General features: G+C 39.2%; 1 protein-coding gene across 1 annotated transcript in view; it reads right to left on the reverse strand.

The window, feature by feature from the left end:
* Window positions 1-719: 719 nt before the first annotated feature.
* mas (trypsin-like serine protease domain-containing protein masquerade) overlaps window positions 720-14,969 on the reverse strand; it is a 33,827-nt gene continuing 19,577 nt past the window's right edge. Inside the window, exons 4-15 of the mRNA XM_089728875.1 lie at window positions 13,970-14,163; window positions 12,764-12,967; window positions 12,090-12,214; window positions 11,262-11,371; window positions 9,629-9,832; window positions 8,135-8,209; window positions 6,983-7,074; window positions 6,247-6,338; window positions 5,405-5,592; window positions 4,383-4,472; window positions 3,954-4,108; window positions 720-3,258 (exon numbers count right to left, since the gene is read on the reverse strand). Coding sequence (XP_089585001.1) covers window positions 3,076-3,258; window positions 3,954-4,108; window positions 4,383-4,472; window positions 5,405-5,592; window positions 6,247-6,338; window positions 6,983-7,074; window positions 8,135-8,209; window positions 9,629-9,832; window positions 11,262-11,371; window positions 12,090-12,214; window positions 12,764-12,967; window positions 13,970-14,163 — 1,712 coding nt within the window. The 3' untranslated portion in view covers window positions 720-3,075. The remainder of the gene's footprint in view (window positions 3,259-3,953; window positions 4,109-4,382; window positions 4,473-5,404; window positions 5,593-6,246; window positions 6,339-6,982; window positions 7,075-8,134; window positions 8,210-9,628; window positions 9,833-11,261; window positions 11,372-12,089; window positions 12,215-12,763; window positions 12,968-13,969; window positions 14,164-14,969) is intronic.

The raw sequence follows: 14,969 nt of genomic DNA on the forward strand, positions 1-14,969 counted from the left end.
AATGTTTTCGAGTAATATCACCTGTCTGTAAAAGTGATGTCATATCACATTACATTGGCAAGTGATGTTTTGCGCAAGTCTACGTCTGATAAACTTGACAATTTGCGCACCTGTCAACAACCATGACAATATTGTATTTACCTTTATAGTGACCAAAATCACCTGGATCTATTGTTTACTGTTTGGTTGGGCTTGCTATTAAAAGTATTTTTCTTTTAAATATGCATGTATATTCTTAATGTCAATTTAACCTCTTCTGGGACATTGGCACATATGTACCTATGTATGTATACGTTTGGCTTTTTATTTTTATTTATATCTTTAATTTTACGCTAAATGGCCGCATACCTATATGGACATATTTTTTTTAATTAATAGACATATTTTCCCTTTTTTTGCTTCTTGAATTTCGTTATCAAAATGAGCAAACGCAATAAAGAATAAATTAAATTCAAGTTTGTGTTCTCTTCGTTTCTGCAGAGGTTAAGCGATTGCGAGCTTAAACTTAACACCAAACTTACTAGTTATTTATTACCTTTATACCTAGTCGGGCAATCGTGCGGCCTACTTGATGGTCAGCCAGTGGTCACCGTCACTGCTGGACAACAGCAAACTCCGATTAAAGAAGTAGGTACAAATGTACTTTATGCTACTTTCCAAAAGTTTTTTTTTTTTTGTTGAGTAATTATCAAATATGGTAGTGAGTAAAACATTACATACATATTCTATATATTATTATTTTATTTATAAAAATATAATATGCTACATTTTCAGAGCTTAGTATGAATATTGACTGTAAAACATGTAGTTTTTTTTCATCCAACAATTACGTCCTTCGTGATTTGATGACACATGATTATTTAAAAAAATTACAGCGATTATAAATAATTTCAATACATTTTACATTTGTTTTAGAAAAAATATGGCTAGCAAATAACTCTAAAACCATAGCCTTTTTAACAATAGAAATAGAATATTAAAACAAAAACAAACACGTGAAGTTTTATAGACATTTTAATAATTTATACGGATTCTGAATCAGTGTTGAGAATTTATAAAAATTCAAAAATGAAAAAAAAAGGAATTGTCGATGCAATTTTTTTATAAGTATTTAGATAGTCACTGCACTAGGCACCACCTTACTTTGCCAACTTAACGTGTTCGTAAATATAAATAGGTAATGTTTGGTTTTTCTCATTATTAACCTAAAAAATTAATGACTAAAATAAATAACTTAAATATCTAATTACTTAATAATTCATTAAAATAAGATAGTAAATGCAATAGATCATTTAAAACGACAACGAGAATCTGTGATAGTTGCAATTTCTTTAATTGCTGCGCCATAATTCTTTGGCGTGTTTAAAAAAGGTAAAATTGTTTTACTCTTGTCGTAATGTTCATTTCAAAATTAATGTCCAATACATATTATACAAGCAGAACGTCGAAGCATTAACAGATGGCGGTAAAAAGTTGCCATCAGAATAACAAAATAAAAACCGTTTGATAAGATTTAACCGAAAAACGTTTTAGCTATGTTTTATGTACTCAGGAAAATCCCTATACATGATAATTAGATTAGATTTTATTAAGATTAGATTTTATTTATTTATTGCATTTTTTTAATATACTCTACTTCATTTAGTGCTATCTTGTAACGGCAACTTAAACTTTGAATGCAACCTTGGAAACATTTATAGGACGGGTCCCGTGTTTTTGTTTGAGCTCTGGCGAAGATTTTTGAAGTGAAAACTCTTTAGAATCGTTGTGATTTCAAACCGGGTGCAACGAAAAAAACGACAGGTAAGAGACACAAATACAAAAATGTGTAGGATGAAGCCAGCAAAGAATGAGACAGAAATATACATACTATTTAATACAGCGCCATCTGTGAGATTTTTTAATACTAACGTGTGTATGAAAGCTCTTGTAGTGAATTTTAATTTAGTATTATACGTGAAATTAAAATATCAATTCACAGAGGGCGCTATCTTACAATTATTTACTAATGACAAAATTTTACATATACTTAAGACGTTTAGGATAATTGTATTTTAATTTTGGAAGGTTTCACTTCTACCACGTGTGAATTGCACACATTTTGAATTTTTTTAGTTGCAATTGTATCGTTCTCTATATCCTTTGCCTGGGTTATATCGTTTCTATTACATTCAAACATCAAGTATCTAATCAACGTCAAAATGTAGGCAATAGCCTCAAATGTCTAAATGTGCTTTAAATCAAATAGATCAAGATTAAAAAAAATATTTTCCATATTCCTTCACGGACATAATATTGAATTCTACCTGTATAATTTCAGAGTTACTGCGATTATTGTTGCGGTGGTCTTTCCCTTATATTATATATATTAACATAGACCTAACTAAACTAAGGAAAATTCAGCGCAGATATCGCTTTATACAATATTGTGTTAAAATGAAACTTTTTAATTGCCATATTAAATAAACAGATTCAGCAAAAAATCTATTTAATTATTCCTAATGTTTTACTAACATTAAGGGAATAAGTACCTCAATAATGTAGATTACAAACCCAACGTATCGTAAATATTGTTAGGTAAACTATAGTTTCAAAATTTTAACGACAATAAACTTGAGCAATTCCAAATCGAATATAATAACTAAAATCATATAATTTAAATTATCTAATTACAGTTTTGTTCTTAACTTATTAATATATAATTTTGCATTTAAAATAGATAATAAAGTTTCATTATCAAAATTCGTTAAAGATTTATTTACCTTTCTACTTTTTTGTTTTAATAAACTGCTCTTTTAAATGATAAATTAATTGAATCAAGCAATTAATGCTCATGATATTGTTATTTCATAAACAAAGATACGACCCGTTCTATAATAAATATACAAAATAATATTGGCGTCGATTATCAAATAAATTTGAGAACTTTTTTAACTAATATTACGATTTTTAAATTAAACTTGCAAAACAGATTAAGTGTGGAAACTCATTAAATTTTAACATCCAATGTAAAGTAAAAATTCGATAACTCTTGCATAAAAACATCCATAATGAGTCACATCACACCAGCAATGATCAGTCTATGTTGTTATTGTTATTGTTGACGGAAATTATCTGATTGATCCACCCTATAAAGGCGGAGACTTTAACGTAGACCCCTGGTACGTCCCTGCGGCCGCAGCCGAAGCCCCAGGACACCAGCCCCGCCAGCTCGTAGAACCCGTCGTCTTGACACACTAGTGGTCCTCCACCATCACCCTGGACACATTAAATCCCGATTTTAGCTTATTAAAGTAAAGTGGGTAATTATACCCAAAAAGCCAACTTTTTATTTTATTGCCTTTGTAGGCAGACGAGCATACGGCCCACCTGATGGTGAGTGGTTACCGTCGCTCATGGACTTCAGCAATGCCAAGGGCAGAGCCAAGCCGCTGCCTACCAACTTCAGAGAGTACACTTTTTGGACATCAGTGAATCGTCAACTCATTTCAAATCTCTGTTTTAGGACATATCCCAATACTATCCATTAGTCCATCCAGTAGTACATACACTGTACACTATTTACTTCATTTTATTCTATGGAAATTAATTATAAGGTAATTTGTAACCAGTCGATGTCGCCCTAAACACGTCATCTCGGATCCTCCCGATCCATTAACGGTGCTATTAGGTACCACAAGCACCGGGCATCGTCCTCGTCGAACCCGTCGCTTGCGACGAAGGGCTCGACGAGTAAATTAACCCTCAGACACAGCCCACTGAGTTTCTCGCCAGATCTTCTCAATGGGTCGCGTTTCCGATCCGGTGGTAGATTCTGCGAAGCACCGCTCTTGCTAGGGCCAGTGTTAGCAGCACTCCGGTTTGAGCCCCGTGAGCTCACCTACTAGTTAAGGTTACGTTGATATAGCCTTTCAAGGCTATCAGCATAGGTAGAAAAAAAAAGCCTAGTTTACCTGACAGGCGTCGTTTCCTTCCTCCCCTCCCGCGCAGAAGGAACTCGCGGGGAGGATGAAGATCTTCTCGGTGACTGCGTTCACTTTACGGATGCACTCGGCGTCACTTACTATCGGGATTTCAGCCTCACGTACCCTCAGAGGGATCGGACCCGCTGGAAAAAGCATATTTCATTAGCCAATTTCCACATTACAGACAAAATAGTTCAATTTTCTGTTCTGTTTACCCAATTTTCTCTTTTTTGAAGGATGCATCAGCCTTTATTAATTTAAATTGAGATTAACCTCGTGTCTCAAGATCGGTGACGAAACTCACGCTATGATGTCTACGGACTACGGCTACTACTCGTCACGTTTCAGTTTGTTTTATCGTCAGTCGCTTAACATAGAGCAACTAGGTATATAAGAAAAAAAAGTTAAAAATCTTACTTTCAGCCATGTATCCGTATCCAGTGACAGTACACCTTTTACCGGCCGCGTGGCTGACTCCTCGCGCCGGAAGACACACCAGGCACACTCCTGTAGACAATATAACCTTTAGTCAAAATATATCTATATATTAATACGTGAAGCAAATACTTTGTACCCCTTTTTACGAAAATTGCGCGGACGGAGGAGTATGAAATTTCCCACACTTATAGAGAACATAGAGAAGGAGTGCGCAATGCTCATATTTTTTAAAAGTAATGCATAAAAGATACATTTAATCAATAAAGAAAACATTACACACGCTGCCATATATTTGACACACACACATACATATACTCTTTTTTTTATTGTCAAGCTTTAGTTTGTCAATAAGCAAATAGTAGTGTATTCTTGGCGAAATCTGTGATTATAGAAGTACAATATGTTATATAGTCTTTGACAATATAACCATAATAATGTTCAAACTTAAAATTTTAATTAATTATAGTCGAATCTCGACTACTGCGGGAAGACTAGTTTTAAACTAAAACGATATGTTATACCCGAGTCGAAAATACGGCGATTAAACGAACAATAAAAAGTCAGAAATCTTTCAAATTTGGTGGAATTAGGTATTTATCAAATATAAAAAATTATTCCTCTACCCCGACCATGAGCTTTGGATATCTAAAGGATAGCCGTTCCAGGATTTTTTACTAATTATGATGCCAAGGACTGATGCTATTAAAAATCCACCAGTAATTGTGCATTTCTGGAGCCCATAGACATGTACAACGTAAATGCGCCATCCACCTTGAGATATATGTTCTAAGATCTCAGTATAGTTACAACGGCTACCCCACCCTTCGAACCGAAACGCATTACTGCTTCACGACAGAAATAAGCAGGGCGGTGGTACCTACCCGTGCGGACTTCCAAGAGGTCCTACCACCACATATTCATCCGAGCCTAAATCCGATTCATAGGACATTATATGCACACGATTTCAAATCCATATTAAAACAAAGCTGTTCTACACTGACCTTCCTTAAGTTCCGCTTTCCCTTGTAACTTGAGAAGGGCAATGTCGTTGTCAAGGGTCTGGCTATTGTGGTTGTGATGAATGTAAGTGGTAGCAACGCGCAGGGTCTGAGCCCCCGGGGACCCGTACTTCCTCGTCAGGTCGTGGTCTCCAACGCGGACGTACATCGTGTCTCCTGACCTTACGATGCTAGAAAACAAAATGAGGTTATTACTCAAATCAAATTAATTATAAGTTAGATTAGTTTTCGTTGTCGTGTTGTTTTGTCGTATAACTGTAAGGAGCGTTGTTATACAAATTCAGCACTGTCTTGTTTTTTCGTGCGCACATAGCTTATGTTGAAAGCCAGATTTTGTTTCTTTTTACTTGTGTTTTTTATGTATCTTTTTAGCTTGTAAGTAATGTGTATTGTGAGCCTAATAAATAAAAATAAAAAAAATGATATTTTTTTAGTGCCGTGTCTAATAGGTACTTAAGTTTTTTTTTGGTCAGGTGGTAATCGCCGGACTCCCACTCTCCACTGGGGATGGCGGGCGGGGTATGTCGGAGTCGGACCGACTAAAACCTCCTGTCGCTCAACAACCAACGTCCAAACCTCGCATGAGACAGAACTCGTGAAAAGGCAAAGGGGGGAAAGCGTTTAGTGCGGAGCACATCTCTCTTATCACCCCCCCTCGGGACGCCAGACCAGCGGTCGTCGGCGCCACGGCCACCAGCCCTCTCGGTCGGCAGGCTGTCCGAAGCCCGCCTAGATGGCGCCGGTTAGAGTCTAATTAATAAGCCTAGTCCCTTATCGACTTGTCTTTGTTCAACTCCTGCCTTCCATTGTCCAGATCCACTTACTTGGTGACGCAATGCGCTGCCGTGAGTACCCACTGCGTCCCGATGAGGGCAGCTCCACACAGATACTGGTTCAGGGAGTTTATCAATGCTACCTGTAAGAATATGATTTTTTTAAATTAAACTGATTGCTTACTTTCTCAATTGCCCCTTAATTAAAACATTTTTCACACCCCCTGGTTGATAGGCTTTAAGTATGCTACATCTTAACATCAATGTTACCGTTCAACTTGGGACTTTCAAAACTCAATTCAATACTGCAACGGTTGTGTTACCCACGGCTGCGCCGTTCGAATAGGCAGGTCGGTCTCTCTCATCCGTCCCAGACCAAACCACGTAATTCCTAAGCCGGTCTTGGCAGCAGAGCGTGGTGCGTAGCCGCATGATCAGGTACTACGATTCCCTTAATATATGTCTCGAAGTATTCTATTCTGGTTTGCAAGTAAGACATCAGTTGTTGTAAAACTTTTGAGACATCGAACTTATCATTGAAGATAGGGGGTTAATTTTGGTGGTATATGCAGATCCGCGACCTAATTGTTCATTATTATTTTTATTTTAGCTGGCAATGTGGACTCCGATTCAAGTTCCTCGTCCCTCGTGACCCCTTCCAGTTCCGCGAGGGCAAAAGAAAAAGAGCACCAGAATAAGATGGTACGTTATTTAAATATTTCGCCACCTCACCCTGACCTCAACAAGACTATCGACGGTACTCTGTAATGTCACATGAAAGACTGACCTGCCAGCACCATTCACCCCTTTCCCCGTCTTCTCCCCCCATGACGCGACCATGTCTCTCCCCCAATCCTCGAGCCGATCGACCTGTTGTACCTGGAATAATATTACATACGTACAGTCTACTTCTATATCGTTCCCTCTCTACTGAGGATCGCGACCACATGCGACGTACTTCCAATGTGCTCGATCATGGGTGGCATGGACTGCATGGTACAGACTACCACCGAGTGCTTCTCTTGCTAGATCTGACCATCTGGCTGGTGTTCTGCCCACGGCGCGCTTGCCTTCTATTCGACCCATAATTATAAGCTTCTCTAATTAATGTCTAGGAGACCGCATGATGTGTCCGAAGAAGCTCATAACACGTTCCCGGCAGATGGAAGAGAGCCTTACAGTACCAGGCAATAAATATTGCACATAGATATTTAGAAAGAGACAGTCGTATAATTTTGTTTTTGTTGTAGGACATTATATGCGACGAAACACTAACGATACGGTATCTATGGAAACTAAATGTGAATTGAGTAATGTGCGACAGGTATAACGCTCTACGAAGCAAAAATTAACCGTCTCTTTCCCACGGTCGATGTGCAATATTTATCGCCGGGTACTGTAAGCTGGTGTTGATTTCCATTATCTATATATATAAAAATGATTTGCTGTTCATTAGTCTCGCCAAAACTCGAGAACGGCTGGACCGATTTGGCTAATTATGGTCTTGAATTATTCGTGGAAGTCCAGGGAAGGTTTAAAAGGTGAAAAAATATAAAAAAAAGCTCGGAATTGTATAAAAACAAACAATTTTGTTTTTCCTTTGATGTGTCCCCTTGATGTGTCTTTTATTTATCGATTGAGGCACTACGAAGTCTGCCGGGTCAGCTAGTTATTGATATAATTATTTGTCGACTGCCGCTATTAAGCTTTGAACAAAATCAGATTCCAATACGTGACTGGGATTCCAGGAGCGCGCGGGTGGAATTATCTATCCAAATCTGCCACAAAATATTGGCAGCTTCAAGTTAGGAGGGTAGGAATGTTTGGAATGCACTCGACGGCAAAACATAACAGTAGATAGGCCACGGGCTAGCCAGCTATGCATGCCAGAAAAATACAGAACACGTTATTAACATTAAAACAAAAAAATATGCTATACCTTTGACTCCGCACACATATTTGTTGTATTTTTCAGTTGAGGTAAGCGTCGACACGTAGTTTGGTTCAAAAGGTGCTGAAAATTTAACAAAATCATTTCGAATCACACAAATACTCAAAAAATATCTACTAATTTAAAAGCTTTGACTTCATCTGCTGGACTAATACAATTAAATACGTTGTACTATGACTAAAGATGTGTTGCAAACGTGTATGCATAATTTAGGATTGGCAAAGTGTACGCGAGAGATTTAGCGTCTTTAACATGTAAACCCAAATCAAACAAAGGTAAGACCTCAAGAAACCCTTAGTTTTTACAAAGTTTTTTTACAGCTTATTACTTTGCGTACAAAAAAAAAGGAAAAGGATTTTAAAAGTAAAAAAAACGCACGCTTTTTTTTATTTGTGAGAGATTACCGTTGGCCCGAAGGTCTTTCCAGTTTTACCAGGGCAGGTGGGGAAAAGGCACGTATTTAAACACAAATCAATTGAAACACTATGATACCATTTGCGTTTCATTGGCGTTTCACAAAACTAAACTTACTAATATAACAATTAATGCTTAATTTTGTAAATGAATACGGTTTTCGTGAGCCAGCAATGTAAATCGTATAAAACTTGTGGGCCGACATGGTTGTAATACAAAAATTAACAGACACATGCTAAAATTCTTCAGGTTTTCTTTTTGAGTAAGATTGTTGATCGTTCTTTGGAGACATTGCCAGAAAGAGAGTTGACAATTTGGAAAAGCTGCTGGTAACAGGCAAGGTATGCGGAAGAAGGCCCAGAGGCAGAGGTCTAATACGATGGTCGGATTAGATACGCTCCGCTCTCAATACTTCAGTCCACATTGCTATCCACATGGCCGAGGATAGGCAGGGATGGCGCAGAATAATCCAGGAGAATGTTGCTAGAGGCCACGACCCACAGCATTGAGGATTATTCAGGATTGAGGATTTTAAAGTCGTCATGGCCTAAAAGGATAAGACGTCCGGTGCATTCGTGCTGAGCGATGCACCGGTGTTCGAATCCCGTAGGCGGGTACCATTTTTTCTAATGAAATACGTACTCAACAAATGTTCACGATTGACTTCCACGGTGAAGGAATAGCATCGTGTAATAAAAAAACAAACCCTCAAAATTATAATTTGTGTAATTACTGGTGGTAGGACCTCTTGTGAGTCCGCGCGGGTAGGTACCACCACCCTACCTGTTTCTGCCGTGAAGCAGTAATGCGTTTCGGTTTGAAAGGTGGGGCAGCCGTTGTAACTATATTTGAGACCTTAGAACTGATATCTCAAGGTGGGTGGCGTATTTACTTTGTGGATATCTATGGGCTCCAGTAGCCACTGAAGACCAGGTGGGCTGGGAACTCGTCCACCCATCTAAGCAATAAAAAAAACATTAAGGTAGTATAATATGGTACTTTAGTACTGTGTTCATAACTCTTCGATCAACAGTTACTATTGTTGATCGAAGTCATAACTCCACTTACAGACGGGCGTTGTGTGTGTGTACGGCGTGGTGTAGAGCGCGTGTGGGGGGGAGTGCGCGGGGGGCTGGTGCGGGGGCGGCGGCGCGAGGGGCAGGGAGTCGTTGCGGTCCACGCGCCCCAGCGCCTCCTGGATCTTGGACTTCGGGGCGCAGCACTGGGTGCCGGTCTTCTTGCACTTGAACACATTAGTTAGTTCCGCATTGCCTGTAAAGTTAATACAATCATGAAAACCGTGAGCTGTTAATTTGTCGTACTGTAGGGTCACACACACATGCTTAATAACGTACTTAGTATGCGCGCGAGTTCATGTCCATCGGGGGCAGAGGCGACGCGCGGGGGACAGCTCGCCCCGCCTTCGCCCGCCTCCCCGCATTTGTCGAGTATTGTCCTTGACGGTTGTGACGCGCGCTTATCGATATCGAAAATTTACGCTAACGCTATTGTGTTATTTAACCATGACTACTCCGCTTCCAATAAGTTCAGATAGAAAAAAACCTACTGAAAAAAGATATATACTGATTCCGACTCTGATCTATCGGTTTTCTTTTCATTTGATAGTGATTGAATTGGAATTTAAAAAATATTTTTCTTTATTAGAAATAAACAAGTAATTACTTATCACATTTATTTTCTATACTAATATTATAAAGAGGAAAGATTTGTTTGTTTGTTTGTTTCGAATAGGCTCCGAAACTACTGGACCGATTTGAAAAATTCTTTTTCCATTAGAAGCCGACATTGTCCCTGATGAACATAGGCTACTTTTTTTTATTTTTTTTTTATTTTTTTTTTTTGGTTTCATGTGTGTTTTAATGTTTCCGAAGCGAAGCGAGGGCGGGTCGCTAGTATTACATAAATTGCAAAATTACCTTAAGTTACATTAAACCAAATTGACAGCTGTTGACTAAATCGGTAGTTATTATGGACATTACCATAATTAACTCGGTCACAGCACTACTGCATTCCTCAGGATGGACATGAACTCGCGCGCCTACACTACGTGGCGTGTTACCTGGCTACGTAATGCAAGGTGTCATCTTCACCATTCCGCGCTTGTGGGAAAAGGATATTGGGACGACAGTCCAGTTGTACGGTCATACAGTGAACACAGTTCCACTTAGATAGCTATAATAAAACTGCATGTACCTATTGTATTTTCCGTAAATGTACATGTGTGTGAGTTAATAACGACTTTCATTTACAACAACTGGGCTCATCCTAAGCGTACCAAATCTTCAGCGTTCATTGGATTAGATCTACCAAACTCATACATGTGAGAACTAATAAATGTTACTGTAGCGGACGGTTTCTTGTTTAGATATACTTTGGGTTTGTGAGGAGGAAGATTTTTTCAATAAAAAAAACTATGATGCAAATTTCGTATCTGACAGTTTATTATTGTAAAATCTTCCTAAGGTGGTCATAAAAACTGTCAGCTACGAAATTTGCATCATAGTTTTTTTATCGTAAAATCTTCCTCCTCACAATTCCAAAGTATATCTAAGCAAGAAACCGTCCCCTACAGTTACATTCCTCCAGCCTCATAACCGGACATGGTCTTTTCAAAGACTATTCAGGATGGCGACTGAAAGCAGTCTGAAAACTAAGGAATAATTTGAAAGCTTGTACTTACGGAAGCAAGTAAACGAGAGTAGAGCTACGATACAGGAACCCGGGCAGTCTGGCCGAGGGTCGACGGGGGCTGGGGTGGTGGTCGTCGTGGTTGTGGTGGTAGCGGTCGGCCTGTGGGATAAACATTGTAACAACCACTGCATTCGAAAGACGGTTTCGCAATCCTAACCCCTTAACATATACATATAATAATGTAATGTCGTTACTAACTTTATAAGAAATACTAAACAAACTTAGGTTTTTTACTGAAATAAAGATTTATTATTATTTTATCTCATTTTGATGTTGTGCTCCACACAGCAAAAGTACAGAGCAGATCGTTCAGCACGTTCCTTGCTACGAAATATAGTTAATGTACCTGCTGCTAATCAACAATGTTTTGTAAATTGTGTCCAAATGTACATTTAGTTTGAAAAGTGTAAGCGCTGATTGTCGATTGTTCTCAGCGACGGAACTGCGATCCGTAATCAAATCATGAGCTTTTCAAAGAGCCCGTGGAAGCTCTAATTGAAAACGACTTATTTATTGCTTATTTATTTAGATTTATTTGTATTTATTAAAGTCAATGAACCAATAAAAACATTATTCGTTTAAAAATGTTACGCACTTATTTATTTATTATCATTTAGTTACAATACTCGTTATTTTGGAAACAATACTTTTGCTAATGTGTATCCTAAAATAAAAGAATTATATCAACAACAAATCTATTTTAAGGTTATTTTCAGATTTCTGAAAAACCAAACTATAATTTTGTTCATATTTTCTCTGTACCATTTTTAGTAGCTTAACATTTTTAATTTTCTCTTCATTAATAGAAGCCACGTACCTAGTGTCGCAACAAAGGGATCCAATGTTCTTGCAGTCAGTGTTGGTGAGGATTACGGAAGGTCTTGGGCAAAACGCCGCCATTAGGTTCAGGAAGCAGTATCCTGGACAAGCCGGTAGTGGAGGCTGGAGAGAAAAGTAGAGATCGTCGGAATATTTACTCGTGTCAAGCTATTACTATATTACTAGTTGTAGGACGTCTTGTGAGTCCGCGCGGGTGGGTACCACCACCCTGCCTATTTCTGCCGTGAAGCAGTAATGCGTTTCCATCCCATCTACATAGATATGTCTACAACGTAAATGCACCACCCACCTTGAGATGTAAGTTCTAAGGTCTCAAGTATAGTCACAACGGCTGCCCCACTCTTCAAACCGAAACGCATTACTTTAGTAAGCTGTGAGCTCGTCCACCCATCTAAGCAATAAAAAGAAAACGCAAATTATAATTTTGCGGGTTTGATATTCATTACACGATGTTATTCCTTCACCGTGGAAATCAATCGTGAACATTTGTTGAGTACGTATCTCATTAGAAAAATTGGTACCCGCCTGCGGGATTCGAACACCGGTGCATCGCTCGATACGAATGCACCGGACGTCTATCCTTTAGACCACGACGCCTTCGTAAAATTGAATTTTTTTATAACGATATCGATTGTTTATCGGCCAGTCAACCTGAGTGGGCCTGGGTCTCGGCCGTGGTGAGGAGGCAGGTCGTCTTGTAGTGGTCTCCAGTCTCGTGTCCTTGAGGCAGCACGTCTCCGAGTTGGGGCAGTCCGCGTCCTCGTCGACTCGGTCACAGAACAGCGCGGCCAGTCCTCCCGTGCACTCGCCTTTGCACTTCCTGTACTTGCGTTTTGGTGGTGAGGTCGTTGTCAACTGTATATACCATAATGAGTATTATTACACAATCTCACACTCTTTTTTTTTCCTACCTAAGCTGATAGCCTTGAGAGGCTATATCACAGCGTCGCCTTAACTAGTAGGTGAGCTCACGGGGCTCAAACCTGACGACGTTGCTAACACGAACCCTAGCAAGAGCCGTGCTTCGCAGAATCTACCACCGGGTAGGAAACGCGACCCACTGAGAAGATCCGGTGAGAAACTCAGTGGGCTGTGTCTGAGGGTTAATTTACTCGTCGAGCCCTTCGTCGCAAGCGACGGGTTCGACGAGAACGATGACCGGACTCACACTCAATGATTACTCAAATATGTAAAGCAAGAACTCAGACTCGGCGGTTGGGTTTAACCTTTTAAGGGCCAATGTTCAGACGTATTGGACACAATAGGGTCTTACATTACATTAGTCTTGGGACCGCAAAGGGTTAAAATAAATAAAAAATTGGGACTACTCTTATGAACTACAAAAGACAATAGTCATATGTGCTGTTTCTTTTTTAAACTGCGATTCATTCTCATATTTATACTAGTTATTTTATATATAGTTACATTTCAAATCATTTGTGCTAGATTTAAATTGGTGATATTTCAATTCGTAATATTGTTAAAATGAAAGCGAACGGGTTCGATTCGAAGGCAAATCTTAAACAAAGCTATTTCGCCAGAGAGGCAAGATGAGATTTTTCAAAATACCTACTTAACACGAATGCCTTCCACAGCAAAGGGATAAATAACATCGTGTCATAGATAATTAAACTCGCAAAAAATAATAAAAAAATATGTAATTATTACAACTGAGACATTGACTTCAGTCTATTGTATCTATTTAGGTAGATTGCGGCGTTCAATTGATAAACTTGGGCTCTGATAGCCACTTAATAGGAAGTGAGCTGTGAGATTGTTTGCCAACTAATTAAATCTTTACATCTAAACACAAAAAGCGAATTGGAAAACGAGCAAAGATAAAATCACCAAACTTACTGCAGTACTGGGCCGCTTAGAAGACTGCTTCTTCTCGATGGGCACAACGAGATCCGAAGGGCGGCGGTCCTTGAACTTATCCTGGGAGACGCAGCACAACTTGCCCTTGACACACATGTCCTGGGCCGTGAAGTACGCGTCACAATACTGCGCTAGATGAGTGTCGACGCATATCCCGGTGCACGCTGCACTACCTGGAATAAGAAATTATCTGTGACTTTTTTTTCTTTTTTCCCTACCAATGCCGATTACCTTAAGATGCCATTTCAGCTTCTTCTTGACGTGTAGGTGACTCACGGGGCTCAAACCGGAGTATTGCTAACGCTGGCCCTAGCCAGTGCTTCGCAGAATCTACTACCGGATCGAAACGCGACTCACTGAGAAGATCCTGCGAGAAACTCAGTGGGCTGTGTCTATGGGTTAATTCACTCGTCGAGCCCTTCGTCGCAAGCGACGGCTTCGACGCGAACGATAACCGGTGCTTGTGGTACCTAAAAGCACAGTTAATGGATTGGAAGGATTCGTAATGACGTGTTTAGGGCGACTTCGACAAGTGACTACACACAAACTGGCTGAGGGAGTAGGGCTACTCACGGTGCCTTAGTTAAATCATTCTATGCCAAATGTGAAGTTTGGCGCGCTAATCTCACTAAAGATCCAACAGATATACCAAAAAATTTGCTTGTTAACGTCAATACATACCACAGATATCACACAATAACTGACGGGTTTGTTTTTGGGCAACAACACAACTTGAATTCCCCCATTAATCATGAGACATGCGATTGAAATCTCGTCACAATAAAATAACGGTTAATTCAAATTCAATTTTTGATTGTTATGCAGCACAAATAGTCACAGGATTCTCCCAAATGGCTTAACGATCAAGTCTTTAAGATTCAGCCCACTGGGTATATATGTTTGATGATTAATGGACAAAAAAAACTTGAGTTTTCAATTGCCTAATTGTCTAATGTTTTATTGTCAGCTGAGAATTATG

This window comes from Bombyx mandarina, chromosome 07 (genome assembly GCF_030267445.1).
Source record: "Bombyx mandarina strain Sakado chromosome 07, ASM3026744v2".
Lineage (NCBI taxonomy): Eukaryota > Metazoa > Arthropoda > Insecta > Lepidoptera > Bombycidae > Bombyx > Bombyx mandarina.